We start from the raw sequence: 20,997 nt of genomic DNA, 5'->3' as shown, positions 1-20,997 counted from the left end.
TGCCCGAGCCACCTCAACTGGCTCCTCTCGATGTGGAGGAGCAGCAGCTCTACTCCGAGCCCCTCCCAGATGGCCGAGCTCCTCACCCTATCTCTAAGGGAGTGCCCGGCCACCCTACGGAGGAAGCTCATTTCAACCGCTTGTATCCGGGATCTCGTTCTTTCGGTCATGACCCAAAGTTCATGGCCATAGGTGAGGGTAGGAACGTAGACCGACCGGTAAATCGAGAGCTTTGCTTTTTGGCTCAGCTCTCTCTTCACCACAACGGACCGGCACAGCGCCCCCATTACTGTGGCAGCCGCACCGATCCGTCTGTCGATCTCCCGCTCCATTCTTCCCTGACTCGTTAACAAGACCCCGAGATACTTAAACTCCTCCACTTGAGGCAGGAACTCCCCTCCAACCTGAAGAGGACAAGCCACCCTTTTCCGGTTGAGAACCATGGCCTCGGACTTGGAGGAGCTGATCTTCATCCCAGCCGCTTCACACTCGGCTGCGAACCGCCACAGTGCATGCTGTAGGTCTTGGCTAGCGGGGTCAGCAGGATCACGTTATCTGCAAAAAGATGAGACGAAATCCTCTGGTCACCAAACCAGACCCCCTCCAGCCCTTGGCTGCACCTAGAAATCCTGTCCATAAAAGTTATGAACAGGACCGATGACAAAGGGCAGCCCTGCCGGAGTCCATCATGCACCGGGAACAGGTCCGACTTAGTGCCGGCAATGCGGACCAAACTCCTGCTCCGCTCGTACAGGGACCGAATGGCCCCTAGTAAAGGGCCCCTGACTCCGTACTGCTGGAGCACCCCCACAGGGCATCACGAGGGACACAGTCGAATGCTTTCTCCAGGTCCACAAAACACATGTGGACCGGTTGGGCAAACTCCCATGAACCCTCGAATACCCTGTAGAGCGTATAGAGCTGGTCCAGTGTTCCACGGCCGGGACGAAAACCACACTGCTCCTCCTGAAGCCGGGGTTCGACCATCGGCCGGACTCTCCTCTCCAATACCCTGGCGTAGGCCTTACCAGGGAGGCTGAGGAGTGTGATCCCCCTGTAGTTGGAACACACCCTCTGGTCACCCTTCTTATGTAGGGGGACCACCACCCCAGTCTGCCAATCCAAAGGTACTGTCCCCATCCTCCACGCAATGTTGAAGAGGCGTGTCAACCATGACAGCCCACAACATCCAAAGACTTGAGGTACTCAGGGCGGATCTCATCCAACCCCGAAGCCCTGCCACCGCGGAGCTTTTTAACCACCTCGGTGACTTCAGCCTGGGTGATGAAAGAGTCCAACCCCGAGTCCCCAGCCTCTGTTTCCACCAGGGAATGCGTGAAGGCAGGATTGAGGAGATCCTCGATGTACTCCTTCCACCGGCCGATAATGTCCCCAGTCGAGGTCAGCAGCTCCCCACCCCCACTGTAAACAGTGTTGGCGAAGTACTGCTTCCCCCTCCTGAGGCGCCGGATGGTTTGCCAGAATCGCTTCGGGGCCAACCGGTAGTCCTTCTCCATGGCCTCACCGAACTCCTCCCAGGTCCGAGTTTTTGCCTCTGCCACCGTCCGGGCCACGGCACGCTTGGCCCCATGGTACCCGTCAGCCGCCTCAGGAGTCCCACAAGCCAACCACAGCCGATAGGACTCCTTCTTCAGCTTGACAGCGTCCCTTATTGCTGGTGTCCACCACCGGGTTCGGGGATTGCAGTCGTGACAGGCACCGCAGACCTTACGGCCGCAGCTACGGGCAGCAGCATCGACAATAGATGCGGAGACCATGGTCCACACGGACTCTATGTCTCCAACATCCCTCAGCATCTGGTCAAAGCTCTCCCGGAGCTGAGAGTTGAATACATCCCGGGCCAAGGGGTCCGCCAGATGTTCCCAGCAGACCCTCCCTATGCGCTTGGGCCTGCCAAGTCTGTCTGGCTTTCTCCTCCCCCAGTGGATCCAACTCACCACCAGGTGATGATCAGTGGACAGCTCAGCCCCTCTCTTCACCCGAGTGTCCAAAACATGCGGCCGAAGGTCTGATGATACAACAACAAAGTCGATCATTGGTGGCAAGTGCACTGATGGACAACCTTATGTTTGAACATGGTGTTCATTATGGACAATCCGTGACTAGCACAGAAGTCCAATAACAAAACACCACTCGGATTCAGATCAGGAGGCCATTCCTCCCGATCACGCCTCTCCAGGTGTCACTGTCGTTTCCCACGTGGGCGTTGAAGTCCCCCAGCAGAATAATGGAGTCCCCAGGAGGGGCACTATCCAGCACCCCCGACAGGAACGCCAAGAAGGCCGGGTACTCTGCACTACCACTTGGCCCGTAGGCTGAAATGATAGTCAGAGACCTCTCCCCAACCCGAAGGCGCAGGGATGCGACCCTTTCATCCACTGGGGTAAACCCCAACACGAGACGGCTGAGCTGGGGGGCAACAAGCAAACCCACACCAGCCTGCCGCCTCTCCCCGTGGGCCACTCCAGAGTAGAAGAGAGTCCAGCCCCTCTCAAGGAGATAGGTTCCAGAGCCCACGCTGTGCGTGGAGGCGAGCCCGGCTATTTCTAGTCGATATCTCTCGACCTCCCACACCAGCTCAGGCTCCTTGACCCCCAGCGAGGTGACATTCCACGTCCCTAGAGCCAGCCTAAGCATCCGGGGATCGGGCCGCCGAGGTCTCCACCTTCGTCCGCCGCCCCATCCTTTTTGCACCGGTCCCTCACGGTTCCCCCTGCAGGTGGTGGGCCCACTGGGGGATGGTCTTGCGTCTCTTGTTCGGGCTTGGCCCGGCCGGGTCCCGCGAGGAGCAACCCAGCCACCAGGTGCTCTCCAACACGTCCCGACCCCAGGCCTGGCTCCAGGGTGGGACCCCAGCTCCGTCGTACCGGGCGACATCACGTGCCTCGATTTTGTAGTCGTCATGAGGAGTTCTTGAACCGCTCTTTGTCTGACCCGTCACCTAGAGCCTGTTTGCCATGGGAGACCCTACCAGGGGCATTTAAGCCCCAGACAACATAGCCTCTAGGATCATTACTATCAGGATGTCCACAAAATGCAGTTAAAAGCCTTCAGCTGATTCAAAATGCTGCAGCAAGAGTTCTGATGAAAATTAAAAAGAGAGATCATATTTCTCCTATTTTAGCTTCCCTTCATTGGCTCCTTGTTAAATCCAGAATAGAATTTAAAATTCTCCTCCTCACATATAAAGCCCTTAATGATCTAGCTCCATCATACATCAGAGATCTGATTGGTCCATATGTTCCTAACAGAGCACTTTGTTCTCAGACTGCAGGTTTACTGGTGGTTCCTAGAGTCTCTAGAAGTAGAATGGGAGGCAGATCCTTTAGTTATCAGGCTCCTCTCCTGTGGAACCAGCTCCCAGTTTTAGTCCGTGAGGCAGACACCCTGTCTACTTTTAAGGCTAGGCTTAAAACTTTCCTTTTTGATAAAGCTTATAGTTAGAGTGGCTTAGTTTATCAGGGAGGGAGCCTTCCTCCCTCCCTGCTGGATGGAGTAAGGGGGAGTCAGGTTGAGCCTAAACCGGCTCAGTTATGGTTGAGGTGCAAACACACCCTCCATTTCTGCTACCTGTATGACCCCTTCTCTTTTCCAATGGTTATAATCAGTCTGACAGAGGGAGGTATCCCAATCGTTGTGGTCTTTAGTATAACAATGACCATCAGTGGGACCCTTTGTGAGGTTCCTTGAGACGACATTGTTGTAAATAAGCTCCGTTTAACTAATTAAACTGAACTGAAACTATCTCTGTAGTTATGCTGCTATAGGCTTAGGCTGCTGGAGGACATAATGACCACTTTCACCCTCTTCGCTACATTCTCACACTACTCTCCAATTTTGCATTATTTGCTGTTATTTCAGCTTTTAACTTTGTTCTCTCTTTTCTCTTCCTAGAAGCTACACCTGGCCTGACTCTGTGTCTACCTGCGACACCTTTCTGGAGAGGGGCATCGTCCAAGCTTCTGCTGGCAACAACTTAATGCTCACCTTCTACAGATGATCCACATGGCCCTGTCTTTTAGTGTTTAACCCTTTCTCTCTCCTAGACATGGCTACAGACTGAGCTTCTACTGTAACTAACTCTATGTGCTCTCTTTCAGACTCTAACCTTGAAAACTGGATCAGAGTTTATCTGTTCTTTCTTTCTAGATGAAACAACTAAAGGAGCTACATCCATTAACATTTACTTTTCCTTCCCATAGAAAGTACTCCTGGATCAGTGCTTCTTTGTTCTCTTTGTGTCTCTGCTCTGTTCTCTCAAACCTCCAGTCGGTCGTGGCAGATGGCCGCTCACACTGAGCCTGGTTCTGGTTCTGCTGGAGGTTTCTTCCTGTTAAAAGGTAGTTTTTCCTCTCCACTGTCGCTACATGCATGCTCAGTATGAGGGATTGCTGCAAAGTCAACACCAGTGACTGTCCACTGTCTCTACATGCTCATCCAGGAGGAGTGAATGCTACCAGTCACTGACTGGATGCAATCTGCTGGTTTCCTTAGATAGAAAAACTTTTTATCCAATTTGAATAAATAACTGAATCTGACTGAACTGTTCAATGGTTACAATTAACTGGAATGTATGAACCTGACTGTTGTGAAGAACCTTGAGACGACATGTGTTGTGAATTGGCGCTATATAAATAAACTGAATTGAATTGAAAAAAATTAAGATTACTACCATTTGCTTTCACAAAATGTCTCAGTTGTAGAAGCTTAAACTTAAATTGCTATTTGCTAAAAGAACACTGAATATATCCAACTCTGATGGAAAAGACCACAAATTGTTTTTAGTCCTACAGATGCCTATAATTTGAAAGTTGCATCTGCCCTTCCTCGATCAAAGAACTGATTACCCCACACTGGGCTTAATTGTGGCAATAATCTCGATACTTTGAAAAAGTTTAGGACATTTAATTGTGCTTTTCAGAACAGGATTTCGGGTTTGTTTCTGTAGTTTTTTTTTGCCATGTCAGTGTATAAAAATACAGACAAGGACAGTTTTAAATCGTGAAGCTCAGTTTCTACCCAGTGTGGGTTAGCTGTATTTGAGAAGTAATAAATGATAGTTCTTAATTGTGTTAGCCCCCTTTCCTGAAAAGATCGAGTAAAAACAGACACAACCTAGGCCTTCCATTTTTCAACATATACCCTGCAGTAGTTTTTTCAACCATATAAACAATTCAGGAGGGGGTATCAGGGGAATGCTTTAAAAAAGGTAAAGTCATTTTTTGTATTACATTCATTTTTTAAATATTGACTCTCCCCAAAGTAGATAGTAGTCAGTAAAACCTTTGCTCTAATTAACAAAAACCCTTAATTTGCATCAACCGTCTGTGCTGGTGGGCAAAATATGCACCATTTTTGAAGTGTTGTCGGAACCACACAACTTCAGTCCAGGAGCCACAAATGGCCACCAAACTGCACTTTGGACACCCCTACTCTAATCTGTTCCATTGTAGCTCTTCCTGTATGCTGAGGGTTTTTGTCCTCCTGGGAGGTGGAAGTCCAGTGTTGGTGCTCTTACACAAATAGCAGTCAAGCCTGTCAGTTTAGCTCAAAGGTCATGTCTTGGTCGGTTTGCAGTTTGTCCATACTCTTTCTGTTTTTGGAGGACGGACAGAAAAGAGCTCTGTGAGATGTTGGAAGCTTGGGATATGACTAATAACCTAACCCTCCTCACTTGTCTGTGGTGTTCCTTGGTCTTCATGATGGTGTTTGTTCGCTAATGTTCTCTTACGAACCCCCAAGCTCTTCATAGAAGAGCACTATTTGTTCTGGGATTCAATTACACACAACTGGACTCAGTTTACTAATGCAATGACTTCTGAAAGATGTTGGTTTTGCTGGATTTTATTTAGGGATCTGAATATAAAAGCATGCTATATTATTCAGATGTTGATGTTACATTTTCCTTCCAGTTCAAAATTAAGTGCTACTTGGTGTTGATAAATTCCCCCCAAAAAATCAATAAAATATTTTTTATTGTCGGTTATAATTAGTGAAATTGTGAACAAGTTTATAATTGAAGTACTTTGGAAGGCACTTTACTCAACACTAAGCGCTGTCCTGTAATGCGGCCAAGTGACCGCTAGATGGCAGGCACGACACTGCTTTCATAAAACTTTTTCCTGGAAGAAACAGAAAAGAAAGGGGAAGAAGCAGCTCACAGCGGCAGCAGCTGAACAACGACGGTGCAGACTTTAGCGAGCCGCCTGCAACTTTATTGAGAGTTTATGGAGATAGAAGACGGAGGCAGCAGGAGACTGCTCAGTCAGGGGAAACAAGGAAGTGAAGAGCAGACAGTTGTTTTTCCGCCCGGTGAGTCTCTGTTGCTTAAAAGCTTTGTGTGCTCCCTCATGGCAAGGCTTCAGGTCCCTGGGAGGAAACTGGGCTTTATTTACTGTGCAGGAGGGAAAAGACCCTGTTAGCAGTTCTGCACCATAGTTTATCTATCGGGAGTTAAGTGAAAGTAAGTAGGCCGCGGTCTGATTGGTTATATTTGGGTTTTCAGCTCATTCATTTCGCTTTGAAACCATTTAAATGACGACCTGAAACAAGCAGCTGAACATCTGTAATGTCTGGATCTGATAGAAATAGACGATTAGTTACAAAGACAGTGAACAGATGGTTTAAGTTACTTTCTATCAAGACATAAAGTGAACAAAGCAAAGCGAAGTTTTAACATTTTACTGATATTGAAGCAACCTGGTAGCGCTTAGCATGGTGTCCTCAATGCACCTCAACTTGTTTGTAATAATTTTGATCAAAATGTTGTTGTTTTATTTTTCCTATTGTCTTTAGTTTAGGACCAAATATCATTAAAGCACCCATTCATTCTCTGTTTTCTGGTGTCAACATATTTCCGGTTATTGACAGGTTCTTGTTATAAAATTGTACCATATGTGTATTTATCATTTTTACATCCCAGTTTTTCCTGTTTGTGCAACGCAGAGAAGATCTTTACATTATATGCTGATGTCCACATCCTCCCAAGTGGCCTTCATTTTATTGTGACGTCGGAAAGGCTTAAACAGGATGAAGTTCTTGGTGAAAAGCTTAAAAAGTTTTAGCAACACTCCTGAGATTTTATCCTGTATGGTTTGATGACAGTGAAATAAAAGAACATCTACTCTGTTTCCACTTTACCTAACAGAGATTCCATTAAAAACATTTTCACCATTTTTTGTATTTTTTTTACCAGCTCAATTCATATAGGAGGAGGTGTCTCCTGATAACTAGCGTCTTATCTTTTGTTCTGCATTGATATTGGAGTTTGACCACTTGCTTTTCTACTGCATCTAATTATTAACTACTTGTTTTAATAAATTAACAACCTTTGGTGAGAAGAAGTTAAATAATACTGACATTTGGCTTTTGGCTTTGATAAAAACTAACCTTTTTCATGATAAGCTCCCAGTATGCTTTCGCTTCTATTTCTTAACCCCAATTACCCTCCAGCCATCCACAAAGTGTTATGGTCCTCGACTGATGGGGATGGGGGCTAATGGGCGGCTCCTCCCAGTCATAAGCACAACGTAGGCGATCCAGGGCAGACGGTCTCAAAGGTTAAAAGCTTTTTGCCGGAGTCGTGTTGTAACGAAGACATTAAAGCGTCTCTAGACACGGACTCACAGGTGGCAGCTGGAGATGTCGTCCATCAAACCTCCTAATTTATTCATAAGTGATTCAAAAGGCTTTTGTTTTTCACAGGGACCAATCTGTCTGGCAGAGGAGAGCTAGAATATTTTCTCTCTGGCTTCTTGTTATTTCTTTTTGTCATCTCATTAAGAAACACTGTTGTTTATGACTCGAGGTCACGGGTGTCACGATGTTATAGCATCCCCATTAAGCTGCGAACACAGCTCATATTGATCCATTTTGGGCGAAAACGAGCAGTTATTTTGTGATTTACTTCATCCTGAGGCCACAGAGTGATCCTTTTTTCTGTTGTTTACATGCAAACTGAGATGTTAATGTGCTTTTAAATATGTGCAGACAGCTTTTAAAATATTTCCATTGAGTTTAATAGTTGATCTTCAAAGTCTTCTGTCGTTTGTTTTAGTAAAGCAATGTAACGCCAAGGCCATGAGGGCACTCTTTAGCACCATACTCAGCTGTGCTCACACTGCTGATCTTCTGAGGAATTTGCAGAACAGACAGTCCAGACCTTCAGCACCATTGTTCACACACGTACCTAACTAAAAGAAACATTTAGCTGGATATCTCCTCCTGTTGTGGGAAGTGGTCAAAAGAAAGCCTGGGTAAAGTGATCAGCAGTACAGACAGTCATGCATAGAAGATACTGCAGTTACCTTGCAATCCTGACAGCATTTGCTTGCCAGAAGTGCTCTGGAAGCTTACACAATGGGTGAACAGTTGGATCACTTATTTTATATATATATATTTATATATTTATTTTTCAGATATAAACCTTAGCAGATTATTTTTGCACAAGGTTTTAAGGAAAAGCGATGGAGTCAGATATTTGTGTTAACACGTCCCTCCTCTGGAGAATGTCCAATTGTTTTTTGGACGGAAGTCATTGTGCTTCAGTGGCTGTGTTCTTTAGTTCTTTGTGATGTTTGTTTCAGGACCAGACGTTCTGAGCAGATGGCACACGTTTTAGCCAGAAATGCTCTGGTGGAAGACGTGCTTCATTCAGTGTCGATGGTGAACTGCTCATGTGCAGATGTTTCTGTAATTCTATCTCGGTAGATGACAAACTGGTTTCTACAAGAGATATTAAAGGAAGTGTTAAGGGGCCAGACATTCATGTTCTCATATGCATCCCCTCCAGAAAATCTCTGGAAAGGTTATTTTAGGACTGAAGTTCTGGTGCTTCAGGCGTAGTGGTATTTACTAATGTGTGATGTTTGCTATAAATGTTTGTTTCAAGAGCTGAAATTCATGCAGCATGCAGACCCAATCGCCAGAGGTGGATGACCTCCCTGTTGGGAGAAACTATTGACTCAGAAATTTCATAGCGTATACCACCCAGCACTACTTCATTAGTATGTCGTGCACTAGAGTAATAAATGATCAGTCCTTCCAAACCTGAATCCAGGGCTGCCACAGAACTACCCGTTATGTTTTTAATATGTGTAAAGTATACCTAAATGTTTGGGTGGGAGTGATGATGAGGCACGAGCAAATGAAATCGAAGATTTCAGCAGTCGCTCCCTGCCTGATGCAGGTGAAGTAAACGGTGTGTTTTATTTTCTGGTAGTATATTGGCTGCTTGTGTTGCCTACACTTTCAGCATATACTGGTACATCTGTTTGGTTTAGTTAAGTGTGAGTTCACTTGGCCTCAGTGTTCACAATAGGCTTCGGTGTGTAATTTACTGTGACTTTCTCTCTTGGTGTTCAGTGCCCCAAGTCCTGCCAGAAGGATCTGTACTTTAGTGCGGTCTGTCATCGCCTGAGAGGTTAGAAGTGATGAGCTATTTTATGAGTGTCGGTGGGAGCCAACACCCCCCCCCCCCCCAGACTGGGCTCCACCTCCTAGTTCCTGTCCTGTAGAGGACAGTTATTTCTGGGTATCAAGGTTGGGCAGAGTGGCATGTGAGACCCAGATGAGGTTTGTCTGGGCAGAAAGTTCAGAACATGGGGAGATTGCGTTTTTGCTCTTTAGCTCCCAGAATCCTTAGCCGGCCCTCTGAAGTAATCTTCATGCACTGGATGTGAATGGAAAGGATTTTTACCATCTTCCTCTGCTCTGCTCTGCCTGTCTGCTGTTTGTGGGTTTTTCATCTAAGTGGATCCATGTGTTTGAAGGTCTTCTTATTTAGCTTTTACAGCATTATGGCTTTGGCTCAGTGACAAGGGAACAAGACAACAATTATAATTTATTTGAACTGAATAGGATTGTATAGCAAGTAGCAGTTCCCACGGTCACCATAAGTATCCTGGGAATTTTTCCTTATTGTTTACAGTGAAATACTCAACGCTTTGGATTTTTGAAAGGGAGACTTAAACTGAACCATAATTTAAAATCACTTGCACACAGTGTGTGTAATATAATTTGGCAGCAAAGCTTTGCAGTTTCTATTTTAATTCTATTGGATCAATGCCCATTTGTTTCGTTTGACTGTATATTTACGGATCTTCCAAGTCTTGTGCTTACACTCAGGACTTTTTGATTATTTTTCATATTCTTTTGTTTTAGATATAGTAGCAGAAGCTTATTAATCTTGTATTTTGTTTGGAACCAGAATTCTGTTTAATTGTTGTAATAAGACATCAGAACTCTGTATTGTCGTCATTCAGACAACAAGCAGACCTCTTTGGAAAATGCATCATCTAACTAAACTGGGTTCAGACTGGGAGACTCGGTTGTCTCAGTCAGAAAGAGTAAAAAAAAAAGCCACAGCATTACTTGGATACAATGGCATCAATAATTACAAAACAAGAGACATTAAAAAAGAAAAACTGGATGTTCCTCTAAAATTCTTGAAAAGACAAGTTAGGAACTGGTCATAGAGGCTGTCATAAGGCCAACAGCAACTAAGCTAAGGAGTTGAGTTGAGAGACAGAAGAAAGGAAAATATACAGATCTAGCTACATTCTCTTAAAACCTTGGGAGGTTTGTTCTGGGTCGTTATGTTGGAAAACTGCCCTTCAAGCAAGTTTCTGAAGGGAGGTGATCCTGCTCTGCTCCAGTTTGTCTCAGTACCTGTTGGCGTTCATCCTTCCCTCAATGAACTGTAGCTCCCCACAGCCAGCAGCACTCATGCAGTCCCAAACCATGACATTCCCACCACCTTCTTCTGTTGGCAAGCCACTCTTGTCTTTATACTCTTCATTTGGTTACTGCTTCCCACGCTTGCCATCATCTTGACGAGCGCTTGACAAGCCAAATAAGTTTATCTTGGTCTCATCAGACCGCAGGACATGGTTCCAGTAATCAACGTCCATAGTCTGCTTGTCTTCAGCAAAAGGTTTGTGGACTTTCTTGTGTATCATCTTCAGAAGAGGCTTCCTTCTGTGACGACAGTCATGCAGACCAACTTGATGCAGTGTGCAGCGTATGGTCTGAGCACTGAGCACCCAATGGGCAACTATTGTAGATTCCTTTTGGATCTAGATCGATGGCTAATTATGTTGTTTTTAATTTGTGTTTTTCAGGAAAAACCCATTCTAATTGATAAAAGTAATCCGACAAACCCAGAAACCATATTTTACAAGACTCCAACAGCATATAAAACCTGTATAGGTTCACATCCACCCCCAACATTGTAAAAGATTTAGAGACCTTCCAAAGGTGGTAGAAAATCTGCTGGTGGTGTCCAGTTCTCTTCCTCCAGAACCAGTGACCCGCATGCTTTAGATGTCCCATCTTCAGCACAGCTGTTTCAAATGGCTAGATTACTTCCTCAGCATTTTATGAAGTTCTGCAGAGGCCTGGTAGTGACCCATTCATTTAAATAAGATGTGATAAATAAGGGGAACATCTTAAGCAGACAGGAGAACATCCCTTGATAACTGACATTGGACATCGCTTATGGAAACCATCATTACTTGAAAATGTTTAGGTTAAGACGGCTGGTTCTTATTCCAGTAAGAATTATGATCAAAAGGAGCAAACGTTTTCTAGACCCTAGTAGTTTCCTGATCTTGTTTCTGGAGGAACTGGGTTTCTGTTCTTCTGTCGGTCTTACACAATTGCCATTCAATTCACAAATAAAAAGTGTAGCAACACTGGTTTCTAAAATGTTTGTTCTGCTGAATTGCGTTGAACTAGTTGCTTAACAAGTTTCTCTTTCTTTTTGTCTTTTTTCCCTGCAGCACAAGCCTATTTGGTGAGCAAATGTTGACTCACAGGAGGAGGTGTTTCTAGGCTGAATTGGCCTTCCAAAACCTTTGTGCTGATTATCTACCTCAACAGTTCTTGTTTTCTACCTCGTCAACTACCTCAGCCTGTGTTGTGCTTAGTCAGTCATCATTAGCGAAAGGCCAGCGGATCCCTTTTTGGCTTCGCGGACAGGTCAACCAGCTGCCGTGTTGTATGGTGAACTAGCCCACACCATCACTAGCATCTTTAGCGTAAACCCTTGGTGAGGAGGTTCCTCCTGAAGGAGTCATGTTTCGCCCGGGGTTGTGATGTCCGAGCCCTGCAAAGGACCAGGAGCAGCGGAAGAACGGGGGCGGATTTGCAAAGACGTGCCCCGCTTTGTGATTGGTTGTGAAGAGGATGAGCAAGACATGGGCCAAATGGAGGCTGGTATGAAGAACTAGATGCTTCGACAGGAGAACATGGAGGACGATGACAATGAATCGGTAAGAAGAAAAAGAAAATCTGTATTTTTGTGCAATAAATGAGCAAGTAGGATTTTAGGATATTTCAGAATTTATTGTCATGTTTACAGTGGGTTTTTTTTTTAACTTAAAATATGTTTTATAAAAGTTTCTGTAAAAATTTACACTGGTGCCCAATGTGAATGACCTTACCTTGCGGCTTCATAAACATACTGAGAAGAACTACATACATTTAGCAGTACTAGATTGGGGATTAAAAAAAAATATTCTGGCAAAAGGAAGCAAAGAAGCCTTTCAAAACCAAAAGAAAGAGTGGTCAAAAAAGAGAACTGAGAAAGAAATGCAAACAACAACATCTAAAACCTGAGTTGGGAACAAAGCAGTAGATGGATAATATTAAGGCTGTTAGTATTAATTTTACACATCGACTCTTAAACATCACTTGTCTTTCAGCATAATGATTTGGATATTTTGGAACGAGAGTAGCAGAATCACATCAGCAACAAACGTCTCTTAAAATGATGGATCAGTGAAATAGTGGGGCATTCACCCAGTTACACTTAGAATGGATCAATTTTCAGGCTTAGCACAAGAAAAACTCCTTGGTTAATGATTGATCATAGCCTATTCTTCATGCTGCAGAAGCTGTGAGACAGAGGAGTTTGGTATTTTAATGTTTGGCCTCTGAAAAAAGGTCACATCTTGTGACACACTCCACTTAGGAGTTTGCTGCAGAGGACCCACACACTACCAGATGTTGCATCATATTTAACACTTAACTATTTTAACTGAAGTATACACTATGAAGCAGATACAGCGTCATGTTGAGTCTCTCTTGTTAAATACATCACATTTCAAGCACCTCATCTCTGCATTCGCATTGGCTGCAGCTGTAGCATCAATGTTCAAAAACAAATATAAAAGCATCACTGGTAATACTGGCTGTAACATTATTACACATGGGATACAATGGCAAAACCCTTTGTTTTATGTAAATACGTTTTGTTAGGGAAAGAAATTCTTAAATGGTTTTAACAAAATGACCATTGACACACTCCACAAGTTTACATGTGATGGTGGGAAAGAAACTGCTTTTTCATGGCATCACTACAACATAACCTTTTGGCCCATAAATGGAGGCTTCACTAAGATGCCACTTTTAGATGCTGTTCTCTTTTTGAAGATTTTTTTTAATACTCTGTATTATCCCGCACACTGAGGGTGGTTATATTCTAAAGAAGCAGTGCAGTACATCCAGTTCCGTTTTCACATGAAGAGGATGGGGAGCAACTCGCTAGCATTCATAGTTTGAGCAGAATTTTATATTTAAATGATTGATGGTAATGTTCTTGTGTTTTGTGCTTTTGAGTCATGTATAAGGGTAGAGTTGAAAGGTTTTTTTTGCCACTTTAGAGGATTCATGTGTAATACCTGCCATCTAGTGGTCGTGTTGAATATAGCAACCGTTTCACATTACCTACAATTATCCTAAAACCAATTGGAAATATCAGATTTGGCATCGTTTATCTGACTAGAAGACCTTTTGCATTGTAATAGTAATTTAGATTTGAAAATGTCTGATAGCTAAGTCGGTGTTTTTTATTGTTTGTTGAAGCCAATAAATACACCTCTACCTGCTCTTGGATTAAATAAAAGTAATAAGATTTCCACAAAAACAAATCTCCACTATTATTTTCTTTGTTGACTTTTAAATAGTAGTCTTCTTGTGTGCATGCTTTTGTTGGAGATACGGCCATTTTCCTACTTATCAAACAATGTTTGAACAAAAGCATATAGATTGTTATTGGTTGATAAACATAACATTTTTATTTTAATTTTATTCCTCTTACTTTGTTTTGCAAAGTTTTTTTCACAGCATAAAACTTGTCTTGGTACTTGACTTTTGGATGGCACTTTGACGATGAAAAATGTTTTGTTGAGCCCTTTTACTTTCCTTCTCACCTTCCCTCGTCCTTACCACCATCTAGCCATCTGAGCGACAGATCGTTGTGGGCATATGTGCAATGATGAAAAAGTCCAAATCAAAGCCCATGACCCAGATCCTGGAGAGACTTTGTAAATTTGACTACATTGATGTAGTCATCTTTCCTGAGGAGGTGATTCTGGAGGAATCTGTGGAGAAATGGCCCCTCTGTGACTGCCTCATCTCCTTCCATTCCAAAGGTAAAGTTTGATTGTTTAAATTTGTTGTCAGCGTTCCTCTTTGGGTTCTCCACATAATGAAAATGATTAGCTTCCTACAGGGCAAGATCCAAGGTAAAGAATGCAACTGATGCTAGAAACATATCTGTTAAATAATGATTAATGATCACAGATACAATTTTTTTTAAAAAGGTTGGAAAAAAGCTTGTTTTGAGCAATGAAAGTCTTTTCTTTAAAAGCAGATGTGATTTCCCACCATGTGTGAGAGAGAACTGTTACTAAGAAACAAGACCAGGACCAGTTCTTAAGTAGCAGACATGTTTACTGTCTTTAGCATGTGATATTATGGATTACCTTTGCTAACTGTAACAGCGGTCTCTGGATGCTTCTATGCTGATGTATTGAAAAACCAATGTTATGTCGGTCTAAATGTGGGGAAATGAAGGGGGTTCTGTGATACACGTCTTAAAAGTACTGTGTGTTGCTTGTAAATGGTACATGTCAAGAGATCAGTGCTGTAGGAATGAGTGTTCAACTGCGTTCAAGACAGTAAAGGTTTGGGTGTTCATTATCTCTAAGCCATAATCATGAAAATTACAAGAACGAAAGGCTTGAGTTTTACTTTCTGGTAATGAGTGATAGAAACCTTTTCACAATCTTCCAATTTTTTTAGATTTACCTCTGCCTTACTTTTGCCTTGATGCCACCGTCTAATTATGATTATTAGCAGAATTGTTCAGAAAGCAAGTCATGCCATTGTTTTCAGTTTCTAGCATCCAGCATACTGAGCTGAGTCTGTTGCTGCAACTTTTAAGTCGTGTTTATTCTGTAACAATAACGCACATATGCGGTATACATGGGATGGGAGAGCTGCAGCACTCGAGGTGCAATATTTTGATCAATCCTAAAAAAAATCTGTAGCAGCCTATTTTGACAAGTGCTCAGTTTGTGTAAACGCTACAGTGTCCCGCGTAGGAAAGCGTGACACTTTGTTTTCCGATGGTATCATGTCTTTCTATGCCATTACAACAAAACGGCAGATTTGCAGTAGGAGATTAAAAGATCAAATGGATAAAACAGAATCTTTGTGTTATTCAGCTTATTTCTGTTATCTGTTGAAAGTCTCTCTCCTTTTTAGAGTAGCAGCCTGAATGTTTCTATCAGGCATGTCCTGGAAAACACTTTTTGTTTAAATAGCTTTCGGCAGTTTTCGTTTTTCATCTGACTTCATTTTAAGCAGCTCACTGACATTGAAAACAGCTGACCCAGTTTCCATTTTTATCTTTTTTTTTTTTTATTTCCTTACTTTTATTTTGATCCGTTTTGATAAAATAGTTTATCTTGGTTTAGCTTAGAGTTTGGAGTTTGCATACTTCTCAGCCAAACTGGGGCTCCGGTCATAATCTATTACTCATGCTGCAGTTTGTCACGTGCAATGTTTTTCCACTCTATTTTTAACAACATTTTGAGTGGAGCTCATAGACATAAGAGAACATGATTGTTCAGAGTTATTTTTGTGGGAAAGTGCAAAGCTGATATTTACCAAAAACATTTTCAGAATTCATACGATCAGAACCACGTGAACAGAGTCGGTAATAGTCAGTAGTTACTGGTCCTTATTGAAGTTGAGCTGTACAGATCTGATGTTATAGAAAATAATAGTTGCAGTCTTAACTGGTCTCTAGGGAAAAAGAGAAAGAAACTGTTAATTGCTGCTTATCTATGTTTTCCCCCAGTAAATATTTAACACACCAATTCAAGTTGTACTAAAATCTGAGTATTTTTTGGGTTTTCAGGTTTTCCTCTTGACAAAGCTGTGGAATATGTTAAGCTCAGGAATCCAATGCTCATCAATGATCTCAACATGCAATATTTCATTCAAGACAGGTAAGATGGGCTAAAAAATTAGGGTAAATGAACTTTATATGCTGGATTTCAAAATATGTGTTGGGACCAGGAATACTGTGGTTGCTACTCAATATGACCAGCAGAAGACATATTTGTAGGTTACTTCTTTCAAGAACAAAAGTGTATAACTGGCCAGACTTTATAAATTATTGTGCTAGAGTATAACTGAGGAGATGATTAAACAAAACAGTCATTTAAAATAATCCAAGTTATTGCCTCAAATTGTTTTGTCCTGTAACTTCATGCCCCTTTTTGAATACGTTTTAATGTCAGTGGAGATTAGTATAAAATGAATTCAGTGACAATTACATTTTGAGATGAGATTTGTATCTAGCTGAATGTGAAACAAACTCATTCATGTTGTTTTTTCCCAGGTTTTTGCATGGTCAGGTGTTTAAAGTCTGGAAACCTTTCCCTTCCCCAGTCTTTGTAATGAGCAGTTCTTAAGAAAACCTCATGATTGCTGTTTTTACAGACATTAATATTGTTTTCTTTTAATCACCTAGCCTTGGTAACACAATGTATCACTACACTTATTGCACAAATGCATTTACTGCGCTAAGGTTGTCATTTATATAATTTAATGTCAGGAGGGAAGTGTATCGGATCCTTCAAGAAGAGGGCATCGACCTGCCTCGTTATGCCGTGTTAAACCGAGACCCGGACAATCCTGAAGGTGAGAATGGCATCATCTTTGAAAAGAAAAGCCCTTCTAAGAACAAAAGATACAAAAAACCTGCAGAACAAATCCAGTGATAGTGCAGAGTGCCAGAAAAAATGCGAAATGCACCTAAATTAGATCATCAAAAGTCTACAGCATACAAGCCGTCAGTATCTTGCAGTAAAAAACAATATATCTGATACTCAATACAAGATCTAAAACTTTTAATAAACTTTTTAAACCAAATTTAGTTGATATTTTCAGATATGCTTGCCTAACAGGATGTTTTATGTAATAATTACAGACAGGTTATAACCAAATATGAAATAATTTGCTGTACTTGTAAGAAATATACATGCAAGTGTTATTACTTCCTGTTTTAACAGTTTCTTTCATGCATGCATTCGGAAAGACTTCCTGTTGAACTGACTTTAAAACTTCTGCTTGCTTTGTGCAGAGTGCAACCTGGTGGAGGGGGAGGACCATGTTGAGGTGAACGGAGAGGTGTTTCCTAAACCCTTTGTGGAGAAACCTGTGTGTGCGGAGGACCACAATGTCTACATATACTACCCAACATCTGCTGGAGGAGGCAGCCAGAGGCTCTTCAGGAAGGTAGCTGCTTTCAGAAGACAACAGCGTCTCTGTTAGATTTCCTCAGTCAGGAGTCAGGCAGTTCACACTGACATCCATTCACATGTTCATACCTAACAGCACTGATATGCTGAACGCTAATTATTCCTATATATCAAAAACCATGATAATGCTTTATTAACAGTTTTTATTTAGACTCTGGCTTATTGTGAAATTTATTTACCCCAAAAAACTGCTGCTTCAGCTGCTTCATTGAACGGTCATATTGAGCATCATTGAGGTGATTAGGGATGCATTCAGCTCATAAAATGAGACACGACGTTAAGTTTACAAGATGAGACGAGATTTTAGCAATATTTCTGATAAGCTAACTACCCCCTTTTATTTTGCTTTCGCCATTAGATATTCCCAGTCTGTGCTTTAAATAATCTGTAATCAGTGTAGAATAATCCAGTTCGGTTTGAGTATTTGTTTTTTATTTGAACTCAATTGTTGACAGACGTTTCGTTCAAGGCTCTGAAGCAGATACCAACTTTAGCGATGTTAGCGGCTAACTGTTAGCTGGTTGTGGTGTTCTTATGGTCCATCAATATGTCACCGTTTTCTTTTCTCCCAAGTACTCAATACAATAAATGAGTTAAAAGCAGTTGAGGTGTCTTTAATGCTTATGAACCAGTGGTGAAAAGCCTACCAATCCACTCTGCCAACAGACATAGAGCAACTCAACAACTGCTTCCTATCTCACTTCAAAATAAGAGTCCTAAACAAAAAGCGCTCACTTTAATAACCAGGACTCATATTAACAGCTTACCTTTACTTCTCCAGATGAAGTCACATCTTGACAGCGTCCTGACATAGACTTTTGTCGTGTTGTTACAACTCTGTATTGCTGACCCAAGCAGCGTATAGGTTTTCTGTTTTTGTGTGGCCTGTTTTTATCGCTCTGTTCTTGCTTTAGATTGGGAGTCGAAGCAGTGTCTACTCTCCAGAAAGCAATGTGCGAAAAACTGGATCCTACATCTATGAGGAGTTCATGCCAACAGACGGCACCGATGTTAAGGTGCTGCGGATGTTACCTGACCTTCTAATTTCTGGACAATGTTACATGTTGATTTGATGTGAAGGGCAGAAAATCACTTTGGTGGATCTGTCAGTTGCTAAGTGTTTTTTGAAATTTTTTAGAAGAAATTTGAAATTGTTCACTTCCTGCGTGGTTTACCTGTTTGTCTCAGGTTTACACAGTGGGCCCAGACTACGCCCACGCTGAGGCCAGGAAGTCTCCAGCTCTGGACGGAAAGGTGGAGAGAGACAGTGAGGGGAAGGAGATCCGTTACCCTGTCATGCTGACCGCCATGGAGAAACTGGTGGCTCGCAAAGTCTGCATGGCCTTCAAGGTACCTGGAAATGATTTACTTTCTTTTTAATTCAGAACTTTCTGTGGGCCTTTTTCCGAGCAGCCACTCATCTTAACGAGTGTAGCTTCATCTGGTGTTTTCATGGTCTAATTAAGACTTTATGCTAAAGCTCTGTAAACTTTTAACAGTGACTGTTATGAAAAATACAAGTAAACTTAAAGCTGTATTTTATGACGTGTATATATTTGGTGTTTAGTTAACTAAATGATAAAGAAAGGCGAGGTAAAGAGCTAAACCTCGTAGTTCAGAATTCAGCAACTTGAGGATCCTTCTAATGTTCCAACAAACTATTAAACTGAACTGCTTTGTTGAACTAATTATCATTTGTGCTGATACAGCAGTTCTGTTGGACACTGAAACAAATTGGGTCTGTAAAATGGTTTAGTTTAAGGATGTGATTCATTTTCTACCAAGGGCTTTCACATAGTAGCCGTACTAGTTGTTCTGTTCATTTCATGAATTTGTCTCGATTCTTTAGATCCTTCAGTTTTTTCCCTCTTATGTTTGTTTTAAATTGTGAGCGTTTCTAATTAAAAGGTTGTATTCTACTGTGTTCATCATTCCAGTCAGAAATAATTAGTTGTATAGATTATTATACAGATATATGTGATGTTTTCTGTTTATAAAGCAAACGGTGTGTGGCTTCGATCTGCTCCGGGCCAACGGCCATTCCTACGTCTGCGACGTGAACGGCTTCAGCTTTGTGAAAAACTCCATGAAGTACTATGATGACTGTGCCAAAGTGTTGGGGTAGGTGATGTGGCACTGAATTATGACTAATTATACTGAACTTGTTCTCATAAGAAGCGATTGACCTGATCTGTGGTGATCTGCAGCCCTGAATAGTATATTTGTCTTTGACTTGCAGTGCTCTTTTAGAAACTGTCAAATATACATGCATCATTAAATATGAGCAAACGCCACCAAATAAGCAGAACTAGCATGGTGTAAGCAGCAAGTTGCATTATAATAATCAAAACTTATCTTTGCATCTTCTTGCACTGTTTTAGGTTTTTTTCTTTATTTTATTGAGGCTTCTGGGTATGAGACGCTAAATAGATCTTAGAAATCTTTGTTTTATTTCTTTTTTTTTAACTATTATTACAGTTTTATTCTTTTTGCTAATTTATGATTGGTCTAATTGGGAAGCACGTTGGTCAACGTGTTTTTAAATGTGCTATATCACTAAATTTGACATTGACGTCTTCACCAGGAACATGGTGATGAGAGAGTTAGCCCCCCAGCTGCACATCCCCTGGTCCATCCCCATGGAAGCTGAAGACATCCCTATCGTCCCGACAACCTCAGGAACCATGTATGCATGATACCCAAAACACTGCAACACAGGCAGTCAGCATACCATTTGCTCTGGATAGTGATGCATGAAATTTAATCTTTACAAAGTGTGTTGATTCTCTCTTGTAAATGTCAAAATCCTTAAAGATAGCTTCTCACGTTAGGGGAACTGCCATCTCTTCTTAGTTTACAATGATCCTATTTTCAGAAGATGGACTGAACAGTCCTTGACATGTTTAAAAATGTGGGATATTGTTTTATAATCTAACCATGTTTTAAACGTCTTCCTTGGTTCCCGTGTTCATTAATGTTCTCTAACAAACCTCTGAAGTCCTCACAGGATTTATACTGAGATTAAATTACACTTTGTTTACTAATTGTATGCTTTGGATTTTATTTAAGGAATATCAGACTACAGGGATTTTAATACCAATGCATACCATACTATCCATGTTTTTATTATTATTCTAAAACCAGATACAATCTGTTTTAAGTTAGTTGTTGTAACCTGACAAAATGGGAAGAATGCCAAGGTGTGTGAATACTTTAGGAAGACAGTGGTTTGCTTGTAGGGATGTAGAGCAGGACGTTATGATTGACCAGATGCACATCTGATGCCGTGCAGAGTTAATTTTACAGCCAAGATTAATTCAGGTTTGACAAATGGCTTAAAATAAAAGAAAATCAACAA

At 42.0% G+C, this 20,997-nt stretch overlaps 1 protein-coding gene across 1 annotated transcript in view; it reads left to right on the top strand.

Moving 5' to 3' along the window:
- Positions 1-6,159: 6,159 nt before the first annotated feature.
- Positions 6,160-20,997, top strand: part of ppip5k1b (diphosphoinositol pentakisphosphate kinase 1b) — a 54,844-nt gene continuing 40,006 nt past the window's right edge. The window contains exons 1-10 of the mRNA XM_047391074.1: positions 6,160-6,333; positions 11,802-12,293; positions 14,261-14,456; positions 16,232-16,322; positions 16,934-17,019; positions 17,462-17,616; positions 18,554-18,655; positions 18,828-18,989; positions 19,639-19,760; positions 20,224-20,325. Coding sequence (XP_047247030.1) covers positions 12,252-12,293; positions 14,261-14,456; positions 16,232-16,322; positions 16,934-17,019; positions 17,462-17,616; positions 18,554-18,655; positions 18,828-18,989; positions 19,639-19,760; positions 20,224-20,325 — 1,058 coding nt within the window. The 5' untranslated portion in view covers positions 6,160-6,333; positions 11,802-12,251. The remainder of the gene's footprint in view (positions 6,334-11,801; positions 12,294-14,260; positions 14,457-16,231; positions 16,323-16,933; positions 17,020-17,461; positions 17,617-18,553; positions 18,656-18,827; positions 18,990-19,638; positions 19,761-20,223; positions 20,326-20,997) is intronic.

Source organism: Girardinichthys multiradiatus, chromosome 2 (assembly GCF_021462225.1).
Source record: "Girardinichthys multiradiatus isolate DD_20200921_A chromosome 2, DD_fGirMul_XY1, whole genome shotgun sequence".
NCBI classification, from domain to species: Eukaryota; Metazoa; Chordata; class Actinopteri; order Cyprinodontiformes; family Goodeidae; genus Girardinichthys; species Girardinichthys multiradiatus.
The sequence above is the reverse complement of the archived record's forward strand: the minus strand, read 5'-3'. Positions and strand labels throughout refer to the sequence as shown.